The following is a 25045-nucleotide window of genomic DNA, read 5'->3' on the forward strand; positions in this document are numbered from 1 at the left end:
CTTCTAGTTTTCAAAGCCAAATGCTATGGGGATTTGTCTTCACCATGTGGGCTCCAGGGTGTGATGGTCTGTTTCTCTTCCCTGTCTGAGTCTGCAGCTCCCTCCCTCCTGTTGAGGATCATGGTCCATTTAGCTCCCTGCTGGGACTCTGCCCTCCCTACCCTCTTCAATGTGGCCTCTTCTCTACATTTAGTTGTGGAGTTTTTTCCACCAGTCTTCAGGCCATTTTCTGGGTTATTTACACTGATGTGATTGTTATCTAGTTGTATCCATGGGACACCACGAGGTAAGCTTAGGGTCCTCCTGCTCCACCATCTTCCCCGAACTCAGCTATCTAACTCTTAATGTCAATCTGTTTAGATGTTCAGAATGAACATCTAAACTGATGTTCACTAATTGTGGACACGAATAATTTCTGACATGTGAGATTTATGTTCATTTTTGGACTTTTTCTTTGTACTTTTTTGTATTGTCAGATAAATTTCCATGAATAACGTGAGGACATTTTGTTTGTTTTTTCCTTCATGAAGAACATGGATTATTATTCTTAAAATTAAAAATTAATGTATTTTAATTAAAATGTAATTCAACCTGGGCTTCCGTGTCAGACAGAGCTAGATTCAAATCCTAGATTTATTACAGCCTGGTTGTGTGACTTCAAGCAAGTTCCCTAGCCTCTCTTAGCCTTCACTTCAAATGGAGATATTTACCTTCAGTGGCCATGACTGGGGTTTGAGATGGTCTCAGACAGCTAACACAGTGCCTGGCAATAGAAGATGCTTACCCAACAAATGAGAACCATGTATCATTTCTATTAGTGTAATCCCAATGTGTTGCTTCTGTTCTTATCTTTAAATTTTCCCCACCTGTCTACTTTCTACAAGGTGCTGTGTCACCAAAAATTTGGTGTTAAACAACTCTTGTGTCTGTTCCATGTGAGTGAGTCTCCCAGTGGGAGCCCCAGCCTAGTCCCTGGTCTCCTAAGTACCACCTAAAATTTTATGGGCTAGTTACAAACACTTCCTGGTTGCAGACACTATTTCCTAGTTGCAAACCCCTCTAGTTGCAAACACTATTTAACTGAGCGGTGTTCCTGTATCCAGGCCAGCCTCCTACAGATAACACTGGTATTTTGTATTGTTTTTGTTTTTGGTAAAGGTTGGTTTGAATGAGAACACTTGCCATTCTGTTCTTCTGAGGTTATGACATGCTATTCCATATTGTAGTGTTACTGTGATGCTCCATGGATTGAACTGTATTTGTAAACACTTTAAAGCTTCCATTGGTGGCTTCAGTAGGAGCTGGATGGAGCTTAGTTAGTCTCACACCAAGCAGAGCTGGGTTCATTTGTCTGCTGTGTGCTCTACTTCTTCAATTCTAGCTTGCAAAGGGCATTACTTGCCAATACAGCACCACCCAGATCTTTAGCCTTATGTTGTCCTTAGAATGATCTTTACAGAAAAGAAAGTTCTAGCGCTTAAATAGTCTGGGTTATTTGTCCACATGGTTTTCTTTTCCACACTGATTTTTTACCCTTTCTTTCTTGTGCAGCTGGGCTCTCATGGAGACCAAAGCATCCCTACTTTTTATAAGGTCAAGACCTGAATGGCATCATCTGGCAAAACTTTCTGTCCCACAGTGCATCACAATGCCCTTTGAGTGATGTAAAAGGATCAAGTCCTATAACTCCGCAGTGTGCTTTTGCAGTATATCCAACACCAGGAGGCAGCTGAAATAACTGCTGTCCTCAGAAGACTGCATTTAAGAACAAGGAGGGCTCTACCCACTGCAGCCCAAGCAGGTAACACCAGTTTGGTCATTACCACCTGAACCTCTCTCTCCTCTCGCTTAATGGTTGCATTAGTAAATAGCTGGTTGAATTTTGAATGTTCTGGAGACAAGAGCTCACAATTAAAGAAACTTTGTGGCAAGTCATTTTGCAAAGTCAAGAATTCTTTTGGAAAGTGAATATTCATACCTCTCGACTTTAAATTTTTTGAGTAGATTTAGCTCAACATTTTTTTTTTCTTAGAAATGAGGTATACTGGGGCACCTGGGTGGCTCAGTCAGTTAAGCATCTGCCTTCGGCTCAGGTCATGATTTCAAGGTCCTGGGATGGAGCCCCGCATCGGGCTTCCTGCTCGGCGGGGAGTTTGCTTCTCCCTCTCCCTCTGTCCTACCCACCCCCATGCTCATGCTCTCTCTCTCAAAAAATAAATAAATAAAATCTTTAAAAAAAAGAAATGAGGTATACCCATATTAAAGCATCTGGCTCTCTGCAACACAAAAAGATTAAAAACTGTTAACTAGATGATCAGGTTACTGAATTGACTGGCTGATTGATTCTTTCACTTACTCATTCATTCCAAAGCATGCATAGAACACTTTCTTGGATGGGGAAGACTTTGTACGTCACTGAGGCAGGAGGACAGGAGAGTGAAGGTAGTGGCTGCCAAGGCAACATGGTTCCAACGTCTAGGAAGTTGTGCTTCTGGTGGACAGCCCAGATCCTGTATGAAACTCATGTCTTGTTCTTTGAAGAATCTCTAGAGCCTTATCGCAGGCCTGGCACAAAGTCTTTACTCGTTAAATATTTTCTTAAATGATAGAATGAATAAATGAATTCAGAAACCAATAAACCAACGAAGACAGGCCTGAGAACAAAAATGCATTATAGGATTCATCAAGGGCTCTGGGAGTCCAGAGGTGGGCAGTGGACCATTTGTAACCCAGAACAGAGGCCTCGTAGGAGATGGCACTAGGGGGTAGATATCCCCAGGGGCCCAACTTCCCCTAATGCCTTGCATACTTGTTCCACACCTCCAAGGTAAGAGGCCCCCAGGACTCTGGGATTATAAAGTAACATCTAGGAAACCAATTGTTGCTGCTTATATAGCAGTTTAAATGCCACTCCCTATTTCTTGAATTTTTCCCAAATTACCAAAACATAACAGAGTCTTGGGACCCTGCCCAATAGCCTGCCTCTGCTCCTTCTTTGGACAGATTAATTAAATGATAAAACTTGCTAGTTATTTAATTGAGGTTCACAAGCTGACTAACCTTACCAGGCAGTTACTACTGGTTCCACTCACTATCGTACTGGGAGGACCTAACCTTTGATTTAACAAATATTATTTTTAGCTCTTTTGTACCATAAAAATTGATGCCAATTTAAAATTTGAAACTTCAGAAAGCCCATCTCCATAAGGAAAGCTTATCACGTGCTTCATATCAGGGAAAATGTTCAGGTTTTCTGAAGGAGATGTGACATCTGTTCTTGAAGCCTTTTCCTTTAAAATTCTGAAAGATGGGGTGCGGGTGGGGGTGGAGACACAGCCATTCAACTACCTGAAAGGTAATTTGTCAAGAATTCTGTTTTAGCAGCTACTGAGCTTTGATTGTATATCAACTTGTGCAACACTGTGATAAATATCTGACTTCATCTCTTCCACCAGGTAAGTAACAGGAGAACAGAACCACATGTCTCTTGCTAAATGCTTTTTCCCTCATGCCTGGTACAGTGTCAAGTGAATCAATGAATCAGTGGTACTGTAGCAGAAGGCGAAGGGCTTTAGAGTCGGACAGATTTGTGGGTTTTGCTTGTTTACTGGTTGTGTAACCTCCAACATGAAATTTAACATCTTCTAGATATTCAAGATAAGATCAGGACTCCGTGAGGCCTGAGTGAAATAGTGTATGTGCCAACGGTCGGGGGGATGATGAACGTTCGCTCAGGACCAGGTCTCTCCCATCCCTTTCCAACAGAGGGTGGCTGTTCTTTTTCAAGTTTGTTTTGGCGATTTTAGTTCCCTTGCATTTCCAAATAAACTTTAGGATAACTGGTCTATATCTACAAAAACTCCTGCTGGGAAGTTTGACCAGATAAAACCAGATCAGTGTGGAGAGATTGTCATCTTTGTTATGTCGAGTCTCCCAAACCATGAACATAGTGTATCTCTCAGATCCTCTTTGATTTTTTCCATCAACATTTTGTAGCCTTCAGCATCCAGCATCTGTACATGTCTTGTTAGATTTGTGCATAATATTTCTCTCTATTTTTTAGCTACTGTAAAGAGTTACGTTCTTTTTAAGTGTTTATTTATTTATTTGAGAGAGAGAGAGAGAGAGTGGGGTGATGGGGGGAGCAGAAGGAAAGAGGCAAGCAGACTCTGCGCTATGTGCAAAGCCCAATGTGGGGTTCAATTTCACGATCATGAGATAATGGAGTGAGCCTAAACCAAGAGTCAGACACTCAACTGACTGAGCCACCCAGACACCCCAATAGTTGCATTTTAAATTTTGGTTCCAATTTTTTCTTTCAAGTATAGAAATGTAGTACGCCTGGGTGGCTGAGTTGGTTAAGTGTCTACCTTTGGCTCAGATCATGATCCCAGGGTCCTAGGATCGAGTCCTGCATCGGGCTCCCTGCTCAGTGTGGAGCCTGCTTCTCCTTCTCCCTGCCCCCCACCACTCATGCTCTCTCTCACCATCTCTCTCTCTCTCAAATAAATAAATAAAATCTTAAAAAAATATAAAGTATAGAAATGTAATTATATGTGTTGACCTTATATCCTATGATCTTGTTAAAAACAGTTATTAGTTTTAAGAGTTTATTTGTAGGCTCCCTTGGGAATTTCTATATAGACAATTATATCATTTGTAAATAGGGACAGTTTTCTTCCTTTCCAACTATATGGAACTTATAGTTCCTGCCCTGGCCTTATTGCACTGTGTAGGAATGGTGAGAGAGACATCCTTGCTTTGTTCTAGATTTTAGGAAGAAATCAGTCTTTCACCATTAAAAATGTTAGCTGTAATCTTCTATAGATGTTCCTTATTAAGTTGAAAAAGTTTCCTCATGGTTAGCTAAGAAATTTTACCATAAATGGGGCGCCTGGGTGGCTCAGTCGTTAAGCGTCTGCCTTCGGCTCAGGTCTTGATCCCAGAGTCCTGGGATCGAGCCCCGCATCGGGCTCCCTGCTCCACGGGAAGCCTGATTCTTCCTCTCCCACTCCCCCTGCTTGTGTTCTCTCTCTCACTGTCTCTCTCTCTGTCAAATAAATAAAATCTTAAAAAAAAGAAATTTTACCATAAATGGACAGGTTTTTGACTGTTATTCTATTTTACAGAACTCCAATGTGATCCATAATATATTCTATAATTCCCAAAAGTCGCTGAGAAAGTTGACAAGATAAATCTTATATCTTTGTTTCTGAAGTCAGTATCTTGAATATTAAGGCTGAGGAAGTTTGTTGCAATGTACATCTCTTATTCATTTACCTTAGTTCAATTGCTTCTTTTCAATTGGCCTTTTGGCTAAGATCAAGTGCATTTACCTTAGTTCACCTTCTGAACTTCAGCATAATAAAAATTCTATTATTAAACTTGAATTTGTGTGTCCTGGGAGTCTAACCGTAGTGGTTTATGGGCCAGTGTTAATTAATTGGAAGTGGTTAAAATTCTTCTAAATAGGAACCATGAAGATGCCCAAGTCTTATCTCATTCTTAGGAATGTATCTTAAGAAATAAATTCCACAGAATCAAAATAGAGTTCTTTCAGCACCACCAAAATGTCCAACATTAGGGCTGGGTTTCATTAGTTATGGCATATTCAGTTACTCGATAAACACTTATAAAATGTATACCATATGCCAGTTATTATCTTTGGCCTAGGGATATAAAGGTGAGCACAAAAGGCACTTCCTTGCCCTCTTGGAGATTACTTTCCAACAGGGAGACAGACAGAAATAAGATGCATTAAATAACCATGTAGTATGGCAGATGGTGATGAGTATTTTGGAGAAAAATAAAGCATAGAGCATGGATAAGAAGTCCAGGCCTGGGGCACCTGGGTGGCTCAGTCGTTAAGCGTCTGCCTTCGGCTCAGGTCATGATCCTGGGGACCTGGGATCGAGCCCCGCATCGGGCTCCCTGCTCGGCGGGAAGCCTGCTTCTCCCTCCTCCACTCTCCCTGCTTGTGTTCCCTCTCTCTCTGTCCCTCTCTCTCTCTGTCAAATAAATAAATAAAATCTAAAAAAAAAAAAGAAGAAGAAGAAGTCCAGGCCTACAATAACCAAACTATGGAAAGAGCCAAGATGTCCATCAACAGATGAATAGATAGAGATGTGATATATATATACAATGGAATATTATGCAGCCATCAAAAAACCCCAAAATCTTGCCATTTGTAATGACGTGGATGGAACTAGAGGGTATTATGCTAAGTGAAATAAGTCAATCAGAGAAAGACATGTATCGTATGATCTCACTGATATGAGGAATTCTTAAATCTCAGGAAACAAACTGAGGGTTGCTGGAGTGCTGGGGCGTGGGAGGGATGGGGTGGCTGGGTGATAGACATTGGGGAGGGTATGTGCTATGGTGAGCACTGTGAATTGTGTAAGACTGTTGAATCACAGACCTGTACCTCTGAAACAAATAATACATTTTATGTTAAAAAAAAGAAGAAGAAGAAGACGATAGCTTAAAGGGAACAATGAAGGGGGGGAATTTGGAGCGGGAGACGAACCATGAGAGACTATGGACTCTGAGAAATAAACTGAAGGTTCTAGAGGGGAGGGAGGTGGGGGGATGGGTTAGCCTGGTGATGGGTATTAAGGAGGGCACGTTCTGCATGGAGCACTGGGTGCTATATGCAAACAATGAATCACGGAACACTACATCAAAAACTAATGATGTAATGTATGGTGATTAACAGAACATAATAAAAAAAACTAATGATGTAATATATGGTGACTAACATAACAAAATAAAATAAAAAAAAAAAGAAGTCCAGGCATGGGAGTGGAATCGGGTACTATTTTAAATAAAATGAGGGGTGGACCTCACCAAACAATATAAAGGAACATTAAATATTAGAATTAAGAATACTCTGTAGCAACATGGAAAATTTTTTGTATCTTACCAAATGAAAAAAAGATATAAAATAGGATGTCTGCTGTGGTTCAAGTATTTAAGTATATACATATATATATATATGTAATATAAAAAATGAAAACAGTTGTTTGTGGATAGTTTTAATATTGTTTTACAGCGTTATTTACTCTGAGCATAATTATGTTTTCAGTTTAAAACAAGAAAAACGTTTGGGCACCTGGGTGGTTCAGTTGGTTAAGCATCTGACTATTGGTTTCAGATTGGGTCATGATCTCAGGGTCATGAGACTGAGCCCCGAGTCGGGCTCCACACTCAGCAGGGAGTTTGCCTGAGAGTCTCTCCCCCTGCTCCTCCCCCTCTCTCAAATAAATAAATCTTTAAAAAAATGAGAAAAATATTTAAGGTTTCCTAAGGCTAATTTGAAGTTGAATGAAATGTGTGATGAGGTTACAGATAGAACTCACGTTTGCTCTGGAAGAATCTTATTTGGGACACAGCTGAGGAAGAATCTTCTACTAAGGTGACCAACAAAAATTACATATTTTCAAGGAGATGAAAGTTACGTTGTTCAGGATGCCAAGAACAGTGGTTGTGCAGGGCTGGCTGCGAGCATGGAAACAATGGCAAGTTTCACATGTCTTCAAAATTCTCATTCAGATTTGGCATGTGAACTTATTTTTTTAAGATTGACTAAAATAAAATGTACTGACATATCTTCCTGCAGACGACATTTTTCTTCTGTGTTCAGAGATGACAACTAATCACACAAGATGTGACTTGGTATCTATGTGGTAGCTCAGTTCCTCAAAGATGCGGAACGACAGGTGGCAGCCATTGCCAGACAGCATCTTCTGAGGATTCCAGGAGCTTTCGCTTAGACTCCATGCGGGCTGTTCATGTGTTCCTCTGGAAATGTTTCTGTGGAATGGTCAGAGCATGGCAGCTCAGGACTGGCTCATTCCCTCTGGTGTGGATTCAGAATTTCTAGGCACTGAGCAATCACTCTCTCGTCAACGGCAGACGTGAAGCGCAAATGTCCTGAGTATCTTGCATTCTTCTCTCCAGCATGTCACTTCTCGTGAAGGAAAATCCCAGCAGTCACAGAGCTTTCCAAGTGTAGGCAAGAGCTTCATGGTATTTACTCAGATTTCTTTTTTGTTCTTTCTTTCTTCCTTTTTTTTTTTTTAATAATCACACTAGTGCTAAAGAAAAAAAAAAACAGATTATATAATGAACAGGCTCCACTGGATAGCCAAATAGTCTATGATAATGTAATCTTGCTTGAAAACGTTCGAGTTTCTTGAAAAACACACTCAGAGGTAAAGTAACACAGCTAGCTGGCCTGTGGGCGGTACTTTGACTAGTTTTGACTAGGGAAGGGGAGAGGGATCCCCCATATACTATTTTCCCTCCCAGGGAAACCCATCTCCCCCCGGGTTACTGCCTTCTGGGGGCTGTCCCAGTTTTGTTTTGGCTGGTGGTCGGGGTGCTCTGCAGTTGTTTCAATATAGCATAGAATACTGTCAAGATAAACGTCTCTGGAACCAAATGGGTCCCCATCCTGGTTCCTCAGTGACCTTATACAAGTTACTCTACTTCTCAGTCCTTCAGGTTTCTTGTAAGATAGCGGGACCACTTCACAGGGTTTCTGGAAGATGGGTTAATTCATGCCACCTGACACGTAATACATGTCCATACATAGAAACTCATATTTCTCTTTTCTCAAAGGTGCTGTTTTGGTTACAGAACGCACACATGCATTATTGCTCACTTGACCCTCCAGAGAGATATTGTAATCATCAATATATAGAGCAGGGGGCCTTCGTCTGTTTGGGCTGCCATACCAAATTACCCTAGACTGGGTAGTTTCTAAACATCAGAAATTTACTTCTCGCAGTTCTGGAGGCTGGAAGTCCAAGATCAGAGCACCAGTGGGGTCAGGTTCTGGTGGGAGCCCTCTGCTGGGCTGCAGGCTGCCCACTTCCTGTTGTGTCCTCACGTGACAGGAAGAGTACACGGGAGCTCCCTGGGGTCTCTTTCATAACAGCACTAGCTCCATTCATGAGGCTCCACCCCCCCGTACTTCCCAAAGGCTCTGCTTCTAAGTACCAACACTTTGGGATCAGGATGTAACGTGTGAATGTGAGGGGCTCAGGGGTAGGATATGGGTCTCCTTCCAATGTTCTCCTGCTACACTGTTCTTTACCAGGTTCATGCAACAGAGGCCCAATTGTCTCTATAGCCACATAATATGAACACATAGTACAAAATTTATAAGGTGCACAAAGGTAAACCGTAAAAGAGTAAGGCTTTGTCCCACCTCTGTTCCCCAGGCACTCCATTTCTCTCCCCAGTGTTGACTCTTTCTCAAGTGAATATTTAGATGGAGTAGTCTTCTGTGGCAAGTCTTCTCCAGTAGGTGATCTGAGGCAATATGAATTTTAGACTAGAAACAATATGTATTGTATGTTCATGTCTGGGAAACAGAAAAAGATTGATGTAGATGATGAGGCACTTACAAAATCATTGGAGGGACAATGAGAAGCAGACTCTGGGGAAGGCCTCCAGGAACTCCTGGAACACCTTCACAAAACTGACCCATCGTGGGAGCAGCTACCTGGGCCCCACTCAGGAAGCTCTTTCCAGAACCTCCTCCCAAAGCCGCCACCACTGCCACTGCAGGGCTGTGCTCCACACACCCAAAGGTGGCATTTGAACATGGGAAGGCAGGGTTCAGCCACTGCCTTCAATGCACTTGCTTCTTGACACCCAGCGCTGCAGAAACTCACCATACCACAGCTTCTGGCCTTGCCTGTCAGTAGAAAGGGTCCATGCAGCACGCAGCGGACTCGGTCTCGTTTTTGCCTTCCGAGTCTCAATCTAGCCTGTGCGGTTGGAGGAGTCTAATTCCTATCCAGCGCACAAGGTGCCAGAGAGTTGGGGCACGTAACGCCGAGCCTGCGAACTTGTGCAGTAGGAAAGCACTCTAATCAGGTGAGAACCGGCACAGTAGTTTCTATTCATATTCTTATTTTTTTTAAGATTTATTTACTTATTTTAGAGGGAGAGCACACAAAAGCAGGGGGAGGGGCAGAGGGAGACAAGCAGACTCCCCACTGGGCAAGGAGCCCCATGTGGGGCTAAGTCTTACAACCCTGAGATCATGACCTGAGCCAAAACCAAGTGTCGGACACTTAACCAAATGAGCCACCCAGGCACTCCAGTAGTTTCTATTTTTAAAGAAAAGTGTATCTGTATGTATTGGCTTATGCTTTCCACTTTATTTATTTATTTATTTATTGCCCTTTACAAGTTTATGTCCTTCCCTAAGTGGTCTAGCAAAAGCCATGGCCGGTCTATCTACTCTTCAGTTTTCTTACTGTTATTTCTTTCAAGACAGAATTGGTGGCACTAGATAGCTCCTGCATGGAAATGGACTGTGTGTAGAGTGTGTTCACACAATACGCAATATACTATGTAGTTTATATAAATTTCCAATATCAACCTTCACTCTGTAATATTTTTTAGACTCCCATCCACCATGGCTGCCATCCGGCTTCGAGAATTTATTGACCGCCGCCCAGTGATCCCATCCAGGTAATGTCCTTCCAGACGCAGATGCCATCCAGAGCTGCAGTGGGGCAGATGGACATCTGGGGGGCAGACTTGTTCACCTGCTGCTCTCTGATTGACAGATAACTGCTCCCAGAGGTTCCAGTGACGTTTCTTTGAGTTTGGGGAAAGTTAAAAAAAAAAAAAATCCCACACTCATGGCAAAATCCAAGCAAACAGGCAACTCCAAACTCCCCAAAGATTGGAAGAATATTGGTTTTTGCTTGGGAAGGACATCAGCAAGAAGTATGAGGAGCCTCAGCCCACATTTTAGTGGGAACCCCTTTACTCTGCTTGGGATCAAACAGACTCCTTCGTGCTTCTGCTGTATGGGAGACAGTTACACAGATTGAAACTAAGTAGGATGTTTACTCTTCCTCCGAATTCAAAGATGGCCCAGGACTAACAAGTTCCTAGATGTATTTTCTTGTGCTAAATTCATCTTGCTGAGAGATATTGGATAATAATCTATAGACCCTAACCTCACCTTCCCTTCACCACTGGCCGTGGGGTCTGCAGAGGTTTAGAAGCTATGAAATTTGGGCAGGAACCCTCACATAGCAAGTGACTTTGGGGTCAGCCTCTTTGGGTTCGTGGTTTCGAGTAAGCCTCATGTTTATTTTAGTATCTAGTTATTTTTAACAATGTTTAGTCAACAAAGATAAGTCCTTCTGCTTCCAGAAATTACTGAAGGAGGGGTGGGGAAAGGATGCTGTGTTCCTACACACTTTGAGTCCTCCTTCAGAGAAACTACAGAGTCTATCCTTGCTTCCGGGAAACCCGCATGAGGAGGAACCGGAGGGATGGGTTCCCATATTTCCTGATTTCTGCCTCCCCACAAGCCCTTGGTCTTTCTGAGTGTGTTTGAGATTTGTCTTGTGCACTGTTGGGTTATTTAACTGTGGGTCATCTCCTGGGCAAAATGGAAACAAACCTCCCTCAGCTGCTGCTGCCTGGAGTTCTGTGGAACCAAGTCAGAGTCACGGGGCCTGGTCTAAGCCAGCCTGTGGGGAGCCTGAGGGTTTAGGTGGAATGCTGTGCAGCAAGCACGGGCTCCATGACGTCCTAAAGCGGGGCTGGGTTCTGTTCTCTGTGCTCATCCATCAGAGTCCCACGAGGAGGCAGGCCGCCTGAACTAGGCTGGGGCCCCAGCCTCCCCACCATACTCACTGTGGAGCTGGATGCCTTTCCTGCCTCTGCAACAGTAAGGGGGAGCTAACCCCTCAGGAGGTTCCTCAATGGTACCTCCAGGCTGTATGTCCCACGCTCTGCTGCCTCGCCCCACTCACCTACAGCAACTTCCCACTCATGCCCTCCTCCTGCCCATTCTCCAGCACACGCTCCATAAAATGTAAATTGGATCAAAGCCCTCAATTGCATAAAACCCTGCAATCACTGCATGTTGCACAAAATCTAAACTCTGCTGGGGCCTATACGGCACTGCAGGAACTGGCCCTGCCCCTGCTTTGGTCTCCTCCCTCCCACTGTCTTTCCTGTGTTCCTCCAACAGGCCAGTCTCACTCACACCCAGTGCATTTTTGCTCATTTCGTTTTCACAACAGCTGTGAGGTCTAGAGGGTAAACTGAGGCACAGAGTACTTAAATGACTGTCCCATGATCCCACAGCTAGTAAGGAATTGGCAGAGGTAGGATTTGAACCCATGAATCTGGCCCCAACATCTGTGCTCTTGATTCCTACCCTTGGCTACACATCCGGGGAGGCCCCTCGGGTGGGCTCATTTGCCTCCCTCCACCCACCATCGTCACCTCTGTGGAGCCAACTGCCACATGTAGTAGTTCCTCTGTGCACATTTGTGAACATGAATGAATCAGTGAATATCCTGTCACAGATTTGTGTCCTGCTGCCTGGCAGTCTCTGTGGAAGGCCTGACCTCCTCCTTCCGCTCAGACAATATCTGGTCCCTCCTTATGCGCCCAAACCTTGGGACCTCGTGAGGGAACCTTGCGACCTCGTGAGGGAAAATGGAATCACACATTGGCAGGGGCGCCTGATAAAATTAAATGTTCAAGGGTTCACACAGCTCCCCTAAGAATTGTATCAGAGGCTAATGTGACCTGCTGTCACCCCCAAACGACAGGCCTGTCACTCAGACAGACTGAGGGCTGGGTTGTTTTGCAGAGCACCGGATGCTCCCGAAAAGATTGCTTCATGTGGAGTAGTCACAGTGTGGTGTGGTTTTCTCCACAGAGAAAAGATGTGGAATTTCTGTCAGACTTAAGATGGAGTTTTAAAACACTGCCTGAAGTGGTCTCTGGGAGACCCAGAGGCAGCTGTGGGGGGCAGCTTTTTATGCCCAGAGCTATGGCAACCCTACCACAGATCACCAAGTATGTTCACCCTGTCTCGTTGACTCACGGAGTCATTCCGGGGGGTGATGGTGTGCCCCCCCTACTTTACTGACAGGGAACCTGAGGCTTCCCTCTTCCTTGAGGGGATAATGGGTCTGGGAGATGGCAGAGCAGGCATGGAGGGGTCCATCCTCTGTGCTGACTAGCTTGTGTCTTCACTAAGTGACTCATTCCCCCGAGCCTGTTCCTGACTGGCCCAGCATTTACTCACTGTGTATGATGAGTCAGTGCCTGAATGTGGTTTTCTCTACCAGATTGTGAACCCTTGGGTAGAAGATAATATTTATCATCACTGTGTCCCTAGCACCTGGCCCACGACAGCCACCGTAGAACCTTCAATGGGGACTCGGCTCACTGAATGGAAGGCCACTCCCAGCTAACATGGCTGCGCTATTCCTTCTCCTCTTCCTCTGGTGCATGGCATCTACTTCCTGTCTGCCAGTGAAAGAATCCCAGAGTTCCTATAAAAAAAGGAACTTTTTTTCTTCTGAAAAAAAGCCATTCTGTATACACAGAGATGACTCCAGATGCACCACAGAGTTCAGAGACTAGGGTTTGATCCACGGCTCTGGCATTTACCAGCCAGGTAATGTTTGGAGAGCCCACTTGACTTCTCCGAGCCTCGGTCTCATGTTCTGTAACAGGGTGTTCATAATATTTACCTGGCAAAGTGACTGGGAAATAGATGAGATCACCCTCCTAAAGCCTGAGGCCCAACACAGACATAACAAAGGACAGCAGAGTCACCTAGGAGCATAGGCCACCTCCAGCCATGGGGCCAGGCTCTTGAGGGATGAACCCTCCCCTCCTCCCTTGTGTATGCTGAATTTTGTCCGTGGCTAAGCCCAGATTTCTGCTCCTGTGACATGCACTCTCCCAGGTGACAGGTTTGCTTTTGTCTGGACAAAACACATCACCTCAAAGAGCCAAGCTGTCAGGCAGGGACTGGTAAACAATGTGTGGGGGAATCAAACAAAGCAGGACTCCGGCTCCCACCCAAGAAGGAAAGACCTTCCTACAACTCATTCAGGAATTTTGCAAGTCAAGTTAACGGATGGGTCTGAGCAGAGCTCCAATAGGGGTCCTTAGCCAGGTCTGCACCCAAGGCCCTCAGGAGAAGCCTCTGGGAACACTGGTTGACAAGCCAAGTTAGGCATTGCCCCCCATTAACCTCCTGACTGGGAGCTTTCTCCTGTTTGAGCTGAAGTTAGGCCACATGGGGAGCTTGGAAAGTCTACCCAAAGAGTTGGAGACAAAATGCGCGATTCTTTCCCCAGAACTTTCTGCTTCTCCACCCAGCCCTTCTTCCCTCCAATGCCTGCTCACACACTTTCCCTTCCTCTCCCAGCTCCTGGGACAAAACCTACCAAGAGAGACTCCCCAGGGATGGTGAGCAGGGTGTGTTACCCAGTCCTGGTAAAGAAGGGCTTCTCCATTCTCAAAACAGCTTTTGCAGACTGTGTCTAAGGACCAGTGCTTAGATTACTCACCTGTATTCATCAGGCATTGGTTATATGCATGCTAGGGAAGAATCCATGGTCAAGACTCAGCCTACTGAAAACAGCACAGCAACTGTGAGAAACCAGTGTGGATTTGGAACCCCACTGGGGTTCTTAACAAAGCATAACATGACCCTAGGGTAATCTCTCCAAGGTAGCACTTCAGAAACGGGATGGATGCCCAAGAAAGTCCCACTCCCAGGCACTCAAAAATGTCATTTTCTCCCTATTATTGTGCCAGTTCCTCTCTCTCCATATGACTTAATCCCTGCTGTTATGCACTCTTCAGGGCTCAGTCATATTATCCTAGCCACGGGGCAGGCCCAGACAGACTGTGGTTTTCTGAAAATCAGAGCTCCCCAAGGTCCTGTTTGCTTAGACAGACAGACCCACCCTGTTCACAGAGCTCGCCTTTCACACTCGTTGGACAGCGAGGTTCCCACCGGCCCCCACACACTCTGCTCTGATCCCAGCTCTGGCCACATCTTGGCTTCTAAAATTCCCCTCACCTAGAATCTCTTCCCCATCCTATTTGCCCGCCCCAATCCTAGGCACCCCTCCCTTGTCTGTGCCCCCACTGACACTTTATTCAGATCACTATTTCAGCACATAAAGAGCATTGTAAGGGTAAGCAGTAATTCCTAGTCAGCTCTGTATCTGCAGAACCCAGAGCGTGCAGGCCCAGTATGTGCACTCAGTAAATTCTGGTTGGCCGGCAGCCATGGGTCAGGCTTTTGTTCATCACCCAACACAGATTTGGCGAGCTACTTCATACAAAACTATGTACCCCTTTGGACTGACTCTTCCCTTGGACCGCGGATGGCACCTACTGAGTGCTCAGAATCCGTGGAAGGTCCCCAAAGACCTACATACCACAAACTCTAAAGTCATCCTCCCCACAACGGTCACCTGTGTCCCCTCAGTCTCCTGAGGAATGGCAGCCTTCTTCCTTATGTCTGAAGCCCAAGGGCAAGCCTGTCCTTGTCTTGGACATTTCCCTCTCAGCTTCAACCTTTTCTCCCACAGTGTCCTTGGTCCTGTCCAGCCACCTTCCCACCACACAGCTCAGAGCTTCTCCATGTCCCACGTTAAATGACTACAATTAACTGCTGGCCAATCTCTGTACTTCTCATCAGACTGTCCTCCACATTGTTGTCCACACTGCCACTGGCAAAGATCTTTCTAGAATAAAAATTGCGCTAAGTCATTAACCTTCTTAAAAATGCTACCAAGATTCCCTGTCACCTACATGAGTGGTTCTCGACCTTTCAAGACACAACACTCCCTTTATTTATAACAAATATTTTGTAATGTTCCTACTGCTCTTCTGAAATAAAATCTGCAAATAACATAATCCAACTGTACATAATTCTAATATAACCACATAACGCAGTGACTATAATCTGAAAGGAAAATGAATTGATTGTAAAATAAGATGTCTTTCAAAAGGTGAGGTCTGGGCACCACAGCGCCCTCACCAAGCCTCACCTTGCCTCCCCCCAGCTCTGGGGTTCAGCTGTCTGCCCTGCCTCACCTCCACACCCAGAAACACTTCCTACACTCTTTGTGCCTCAAAACCTCCTCAAAGCCCAGCCTTCCCCAGCGGGGCTAGGCTTCCTCCTCCAGCCCACAAGCACCCTGTGCCCCATCCTAGTGCCTATTCATTTCTTGCACCATACACTTAATCGATGCAGTTTAAAAAAACAAAAACAAAAAACTTGTGAAAGTTTGTAAACCTACCCAAAGTATTAAAAAACAGTATAAGGAACCCCCATTTATCCATTTTCACATTTTGACGATTATCAGCATTTGCCCCCATGGTCTTATATATCCTTTTATTTCTTTTTCTGATATTTTGAACCTAATACCTGACATGTCGAATATTTCCTTATGAATCTTGAGAACCAAATCCTGAAAAACGGGTAACAGAAGATGCTCCCATCAAGAAATTCCATGGGTTTAGGGACCGAGGGCAAAGTGCGTGGATATTTTATTAGGACCACAGCTGCACTCTTCTGTAAAGAACTAATTGTAGTAATTACTTTTTTTCCTTTTATCACCTTCTTACTTTCTCCACTAGTATATTCATCGCTCATCAAGGAAAGGACGTCCAAGGATACTATCCCGGGCAGGTGGCAAGAGTCCATTCTGATTCTAGTGTGAAGAGACCTCCCAGGTGAGACACCTTCCCAAATCTTTGTTTTCAAAAATTTCACTAAAGTGAGAAGGATAAGTGGAAAAAAAAATAGGAGTCACAATTTGTAGTCATAATAATAATAACAATAAATAATAATAATAATTGTTATTTAATAGATTCAAAAAGTTCGGAAGGAAATACACCAAACTGTTAACAATGGCTTTTTCTGAATGGTAAGATGGTGGTATTTGTATTTTTATTTTTTAACTTTTTCTCCATTTTCCAGATTTTATCTAATGAACATATATTACTTTTATAATCAACAATAAATACAAAATGTTATGAAATCATCAAAGAAATTTAAGAAACACCATGAGTTCGGAGTTTCACCTTGTTCAAAAAACTTACCCTTCCTGAGACTCAGTTTCCCTCTCAGGAAAATTGTGAATTTGGCCTAAACAGTTTCTGCATTTCCGGATGTGATTTTTAACAAGAAGAAAAGGAAGAAATAAAAAGCAGTCACTTGGATGTTATTTTCTAGTTTGGGGAGGCTAGAAACCACAGTAGTTAGGAGCAGCAATTTGAGTTAACTTTTGAAATAGCTGATCTTGGGCAATTTTAAATCCTCCTCTGGGAATCAGTTGCCTTATCTGTTAAATAAAATATTGTCATAAAATTCCAGAACATAGCAAGCACTTGAAATATGAGTGCTATTATTTTGACTTCATCGTCTAATGTATTTTCTAAATTTCTTCACTTAATTGCCTTCGATGTAGTCAACTCCTCATTATCCTCATGCAAAGAAAAGAGAGCCATGGCATCTACAAAGCAGCACAGAGTCTTAAATTAATAGAAGATCAAACTAGAAGTAGCGTTAGAGGTCATTCTGATCCAGTTAAGTGAGTAAGACGTAGCCCAGAGAAGTGACATGTCTTGCCCAAGGTACAGTTGGTTGGTGTGAAAGCTGGTACTTGGAACTATGCACATTTTCTGATTCTCAGTTCAAGGCTCTTTGTTCTAATTCAGATACACAAGTATGGTAAACTCTCGTTGGGCTGGCCCCACCCCCAGGCACTCTCCCCATGTGCTCTGTGGGTTCTGACTACACACCGGACTCCAACACCCGGTCCACGAATGTCCGTCCTCCTCCTCACAGGACGGCTCAGACAAAGGGAACCTGGACTCTACTTCTACTTGACTCTGGCAAGACTAACGCCCGCCCAAGATCAGCCTTAAGGGGAGAACTTAGTGCAGATGCCAATCAGTGACTTTAGTAAGCTTCTAGTTAAAAATAAGAAGGAAAAGACAAGCCCTTGAGCACTCCCCATTCCGCCCCCCCAAAAAAACAGGAAATAAGGCAGTTCTTGGGACAAATCCTAACTTCAGTTTTTGTAGTTGTAGTATAACTTGATAGGTGTCTCTGGCTTACCTTCCCCAGATATATTCCTCTACCAATTTAACAGTTCCAGTATTAGAATCCAATCCTTTGAATGGAAGTCTTGTCTTCAGGATACTGATGTATTACTTGAAAATGGCGACTATTCTGGTTCCATAGAAACACCCTAGGCAAAGGCAGAGTGGGCTACCAGTCCTGCAGGGGTAAATCTAGGGACAATCACCAAGATGTGGTTCAGAAGCCACAGCTCTCAGTGGCACAGAAGTGACCAAACGTCAGGGATGGTTACACAGAACCCAACTTCACAAAGGACTGACCTGTTCATCAGGCAGTTAATATTTGATTGACGGGGAGGTGAGGGGGGGCATGCTTTTGTAGGGAAAGGAGTGCTCCTGTGCACCATTTAAGGTGCCCACTTTACAAGACTAAGTGCCTCCTAAGCATGAAATAGAGAAGGTAGAGGTGGGCGGGAATTTTCTGCGCTTCTCCAAGCCTATGCTTCACAGAGCACCATCCACCCACCAGCCTTTCCCACCCCTCCCCCAACCAGTACCACATTCACACCCTCACATTCTCGCCCTTACTTTTTTCTGAACTTCAGGCAGAACCTATCCATTTCTGCTAAACAATCTTTAAAGAAGGCCCATTATAATCAAGTTTTTACCCGAATATGGAATCACAATACATTATGATTATATAGTTTCAGTCACCTCGTTTAAGTGTGATTAATCATGGTGATCCCATCAAGTAAGAATACATCCTACTATTAAATGATGGGGTTTAGATGTTCCTAAATGTCACCCAACATCTAATATTTTTCACACCTAGAGCCGCTCACTTCATATATTTTATAGTTTAAAAATACCCATGTTGGGGTGCCTGGCTGGCTCAGTCTGTAGAGCGTGTGACTCTTGGACTCTGGGTGGTGAGTTCAAGCCCCACACTGGGAGGAGAGATTTTAAAAAAGTAAAATAAAGCAAAATTTAAAAATATGCATGTTTATTACAACATTCAGAAAGCATTAATAAAAAAAGAAATGAAATTACCCATGTCATCACTCAGAGATAGATAATCATGCAGAACATTCCAGATCTACACAAAATGGAATGAATAGTATTTTGAAACCCTTTTTTATCCCCCCCCAGTTTATTGAGATAGTGTTGACAATATAACATTGTATTTGTTTAGGTTGTACAACATAATGATTTAATATATTTACATATTGTGAAGTGATTACTACAATAAGTTTAGTTAATATCTATCACCTGATATAGTTGCAAATTTTTCACTAATGATGAGACTTTTAAGATCTACTATCTTAGCACCTTTCAAATATACAATATAGTGTAATTAACTATAATCACCATATAGTACATTACATTTCCAGAACTTATTTATCTGGAAATTTGTCCCTTTTGACCTCCTTCACCCATTTCTCCCATCCCCCAACTCTGTGTCGGGAAACCACCATTCTGTTCTCTTCTTCTATGCATTTGTTTTTTTTATATTCCACATATAAGTGAGATCATACAGTACTCGTCTTTATCTGACATTTCATTTAGCACAATGCCCTCAAGGTCCATCCATGCTGCAACAAATGGCAGGTTTTCCTCCTTTTCATGGCCAAATAGTATTCCATTTTATATACATATACGATACCTCCATCCTTTCATCCATCAGTGAACACTTAGATTGTTTCTATGTCTTGGCCATTGCAAATAATGCTGCAGTGAATGTGGGGGTGCAGCTATCTCTTTGAGATAGGGATTTCATTTTCTTCTGATAAATACCCAGAAGTGGAATTGCTGGATCATATGGTAGTTCTATTTTTAATGTTTTGAGGAACCCACATACTGTTTTCCACAGTGGCTACATCAGTTTGCATTCCCACCAACAGTGCACAAGGGTTCCTTTTTCTTGTCAAAACCTCTTATCTCTTGCCATTTTGATAATAGCCATTCTAACAGGTGTGAGCTGATAGCTCATTGTGGTTTTGCTTTGCATTTCCCTGACAATTAATGACTTGGAGCACTCCTCATGAACCTGTTTGCCCTCCGTATGTCTTCTTTGGAAAAAAAGGTCTATTCAGATTCTCTGCCCATTTTTTAATCAGATTGGTTTTTTTTGCTATTGAGTTGAAGGAGTTATTTATGTATTTTGGATATTAATTCCCTATCAGATAATATGATTGGCAAATATTTTCTCCCTTTCTGCAGGTTGTCTTCTTATTTTGTTGCCTTCCTTTACTATGCAATAAAAGCTTTTTAGTTTGATGTAGTACCATTTATTTTTGTTTTTGTTGCCTTTCCTTTTGGCATCAAATCCAAAACAAATCTTTGCCAAGACTGATGTTCAGGAATTTACTCCCTGTGTTTTCTTCTAGGAGTTTTATGGTTTTAGGTTTTAGGTATTACCTTCATATCTTTAACCTATTTTAAGTTGATCTTTGTGTATGTTATAAGATAGTTTTATCTGTTGCATGTGGCTTTCCAGTTTCTCAATACTACTTATTGAAGAAACTATCCTTTCCCCATTGTATATTTTTGGTTCCTTTGTCATAAATTAATTGACCACATAGATGCGGGTTTATTTCTGTGTTCACTATATGGTTCTGTTGATCTATGTGTCTATTTTTATGCCAATAGTATACTGTTTTGATTACTATAGTTTATAATATGAAATCAGGAAGCATGATGTCTCCCCTTTGTTCTTCTTTCTCACGATTGCTTTAGCTATTTGAGGCCTTTTGTGGGTCCATACAAATTTTAGGATTCTTTGTTCTAGTTCTATGAAAAATGTCTGGAATTTTGATAGGGATTGCATTGAAAATGTAGGTTGCTTTGATAGTATGACCATTTTAGCAATACTAATTCTTCCAATTCATGAGCACAGAATATCTTCCCATTTATTTGTGTTTTCTCCCATTTCTTTTATCAAGGTCTTAGAGTTTTCAGAGTATACGTCTTTCATCTCCTTGGTTAAATTTACTCCTAAGTATTTTATTGTTTTGATGTAATTGTAAATGAGCGTGTTGCCTTAATTTTTCTGATAGTTCTTGTTAGTGCATAGAAATGCAATAAATTTTTGTATATTGATTTTGCAACTTTACTGAATTCATTAGTTCTAAGAGGTTTTTTGTGGCATCTGTAGGGTTTTCCACATACAGATCATGTTATTTGCAAATAGAGACAGTTTTATTTCTTTTCCTTGCCGAATTGCTCTGGACGGGACTTCCAATACTATGTTGAATAAAAGTGTTGAGAGTAAGCATCCTTGTCTTATTTCTGATCTTAGAGGAAAAGCTTACAGCTTTCCACCTTTGAGTATGATGTTAGCTGTGAGCTTGTCATATATGGCCTTTTATTAGGCTGAAATATGTTCCCTTGATAGCCACATTGTTGACAGTTTTTTATCATGAATAGATGTTGAATTTTGTCAAATGCTTTTTTGCATCTATTGAGATGACTGTATGATTTTTATTCTTCAATTTGTTAATGTGACGTATTTTGTTGATTTGCTGATGTTGAACCTTCCTTGTAGCCCTGGAATAAATTCCACTTGATCATGGTGTATGACCCTTTTAATATATTGTTGAATTCAGTTTGATAATATTTTGTTGATTGAAACCTTGCTTTGTATAACACTTTTCTGGAGATAATTCACATCCCATACAACTCATCCGTTTAAAGTGTTCAATTAAACTCAAAACTTTTTTTTAAATTTTTTTATTGTTATGTTAATCACCGTATATTACATAATTAGTTTTTGATGTAGTGTTCCATGATTCATTGTTTGTGCATAACACCCAGTGCTCCACACAGAATGCGCCCTCTTTAATACCCATCACCAGGCTAAACCATGCCCCTACCTTCCTCCCCTCTAGAACCCTTAGTTTGTTTTTCAGAGTCCATCGTCTCTCATGGTTCGTCTCCCCCGTCCGACTTACTCCCCTTCATTTTTCCCCTCCTGCTATCTTCTTCTTTTTCTTTTTTCTTAACATATGTTGCATTATTTGTTTCAGAAGTACAGATCTGTGATTCAACAGTCTTGCACAATTCACAGCGCTCACCATAGCACACACCCTCCCCAATGTCTATCACCCAGCCACCCCATCCCTCCCACCCCCCACCACTCCAGCAACACTCAGTTTGTTTCCTGAGATTAAGAATTTCTCATATCAGTGAGGTCATATGATACATGTCTTTCACTGATTGACTTATTTCACTCAGCATAACACCCTCCAGTTCCATTGACGTCGTTGCAAATGGCAACATCTCATTCCTTTTGATGGCTGCATAATATTCCATTGTGTATATAGACCACTTCTTCTTTATCCATTCATCTGTCAATGGACATCTTGGCTCTTTCCACAGTTTGGCTATTGTGGACATTGCTGCTATAAACATCGGGGTGCACGTACCCCTTCGGATCCCTACATATTTATCTTTGGGGTAAATACCCAGTAGTGCAATTGCTGGGTCATATGGTAGCTCTATTTTCAACTGTTTGAGGAACCTCCATACTGTTTTCCAGAGTGGCTGCACCAGCTTGCATTCCCACCAACAGTGTAGGAGGGTTCCCCTTTCTCCACATCCCCACCAACATCTGTCGTTTCCTGACTTGTTAATTTTAGCCTTCGGACTGGTGTGAGGTGGTATCTCACTGAGGTTTTGATTTGGATTTCCCTGATGCCAAGCGATGTTGAACACTTTTTCATGTGTCTGTTGGCCATTTGGATGTCTTCTTTGAAAAATGTCTGTTCATGTCTTCTGCCCATTTCTTGATTGGATTATTTGTTCTTTGGGTGTTGAGTTTGATAAGTTCTTTATAGATTTTGGATACTAGCCCTTTATCTGATATGTCATTTGCAAATCTCTTCTCCCATTCTGTCGGTTGTCTTTTGGTTTTGTGGACTGTTTCTTTTGCTGTGCAAAAGATTTTTATCTTGATGAAATCCCAATAGTTCATTTTTGCCCTTGCTTCCCTTGCCTTTGGCGATGTTTCTAGGAAGAAGTTGCTGCGGCTGAGGTCGAAGAGGTTGCTGCCTGTGTTCTCCTTTAGGATTTTGATGGACTCCTGTCTCACGTTTAGGTCTTTCAACCATTTGGAGTCTATTTTTGTGTGTGGTGTAAGGAAATGGCCCAGTTTCATTCTTCTGCATGTGGCTGTCCAATTTTCCCAACACCATTTGTTGAAGAGATTGTCTTTTTGCCATTGGACATTCTTTCCTGCTTTGTCAAAGATGAGTTGACCATAGAGTTGAGAGTCCATTTCTGGGCTCTCTATTCTGTTCCATTGATCTATGTGTCTGTTTTTGTGCCAGTACCATACTGTCTTGATGATGACAGCTTTGTAATAGAGCTTGAAGTCCGGAATTGTGATGCCGACAGCTTTGCTTTTCTTTTTCAATATTCCTCTGGCTATTCGGGGTCTCTTCTGGTTCCATACAAATTTTAGGATTATTTGTTCCATTTCTTCGAAAAAAGTGGATGGTATTTTGATGGGGATTGCATTGAATGTGTAGATTGCTCTAGGTAGCATTGACATCTTCACAATGTTGGTTCTCCCAATCCATGAGTATGGAACGTTTTTCCATTTCTTTGTGTCTTCTTCAATTTCTTTCATGAGTATTTTATACTTTTCTGAGTACAGATCCTTTGCCTCTTTGGTTAAATTTATTCCTAGGTATCTTATGGTTTTGGGTGCAATTGTAAATGGGATCAACTCCTTGATTTGTCTCTCTTCTGTCTTGTTGTTGGTGTATAGGAATGCCACTGATTTCTGTGCATTGATTTTATATCCTGCTACTTTACTGAATTCCTGTATGAGTTCTAGCAGTTTTGGGGTGAAGTCTTTTGGGTTTTCCAAATACAGTATCATATCATCGGCAAAGAGTGAGAGTTTACTTCCTCTTTGCCAATCAGGATGCCTTTGATTTCTTTTTGTTGTCTGATTGCTGTGGCTAGGACTTCTAATACTATGTTGAATAGCAGTGGTGAGAGTGGACATCCCTGCCGCGTTCCTGACCTTAGGGGAAAAGCTCTCAGCTTTTCCCCATTGAGAATGATATTCGCTGTAGGTTTTTCATAGATCGCTTTTATGATATTGAGGTATGTACCCTCTATCCCTATACTCTGAAGAGTTTTGATCAAGAAAGGATGCTGTACTTTGTCAAATGCTTTTTCTGCATCTATTGAGAGGATCATATGATTCTTGTTCTTTCTTTTGTTAATGTATTGTATCACGTTGATTGATTTGCGGATGTTGAACCATCCTTGCAGCCCAGGGATAAATCCCACTTGGTCGTGGTGAATAATCCTTTTAATGTACTGTTGGATCCTAATGGCTAGTATTTTGGTGAGAATTTTTGCATCCATGTTCATCAAGGATATTGGTCTGTAGTTCTCCTTTTTGATGGGGTCTTTGTCTGGTTTGGGGATCAAGGTAATGCTGGCCACATAAAATGAGTTTGGAAGTTTTCCTTCCATTTCTATTTTTTGGAACAGTTTCAGGAGAATAGGTATTAATTCTTCTTTAAATGTCTGGTAGAATTCCCCTGGGAAGCCATCTGGCCCTGGGCTTTTGTTTGTTGGGAGATTTTTGATGACTGCTTCAATTTCCTTAGTGGCTATAGGTCTGTTCAGGTTTTCTATTTCTTCCTGGTTCAATTTTGGTAGTTGATACAGCTCTAGGAATGCACCCATTTCTTCCAGGTTATCTAATTTGCTGGCATAGAGTTGCTCATAATATGTTCTTATAATTGTTTGTATTTCTTTGGTGTTGGTTGTGATCTCTCCTCTTTCATTCATGATTTTGTTGATTTGGGTCATTTCTCTTTTCTTTTTGATAAGTCTGGCCAGGGGTTTATCAATCTTGTTAATTCTTTCAAAGAACCAGCTCCTAGTTTCGTTGATCTGTTCTACTGTTCTTTTGGTTTCTATTTCATTGATTTCTGCTCTGATCTTTATTATTTCTCTTCTCCTGCTGGGTTTAGGCTTTATTTGCTGTTCTTTCTCCAGCTCCTTTAGGTGTAGGGTTAGGTTGTGTATTTGAGACCTTTCTTGTTTCTTGAGAAAGGCTTGTATTGCTATATACTTTCCTCTCAGGACTGCCTTTGATGTATCCCAAAGATTT

General features: G+C 42.3%; 1 protein-coding gene across 2 annotated transcripts in view; it reads left to right on the forward strand.

Moving 5' to 3' along the window:
• The first annotated feature begins 1696 nt into the window (after positions 1-1696).
• The window catches only part of C10H1orf100 (chromosome 10 C1orf100 homolog), a 36296-nt gene continuing 12947 nt past the window's right edge, over positions 1697-25045 (forward strand). For both annotated transcript variants that reach the window (XM_027613027.1, XM_027613028.1), the window contains exons 1-3: positions 1697-1801; positions 10426-10494; positions 16459-16554. In XM_027613027.1, coding sequence (XP_027468828.1) covers positions 10439-10494; positions 16459-16554 — 152 coding nt within the window. In that variant the 5' untranslated portion in view covers positions 1697-1801; positions 10426-10438. The remainder of the gene's footprint in view (positions 1802-10425; positions 10495-16458; positions 16555-25045) is intronic.

Source organism: Zalophus californianus, chromosome 10 (assembly GCF_009762305.2).
Source record: "Zalophus californianus isolate mZalCal1 chromosome 10, mZalCal1.pri.v2, whole genome shotgun sequence".
Lineage (NCBI taxonomy): Eukaryota > Metazoa > Chordata > Mammalia > Carnivora > Otariidae > Zalophus > Zalophus californianus.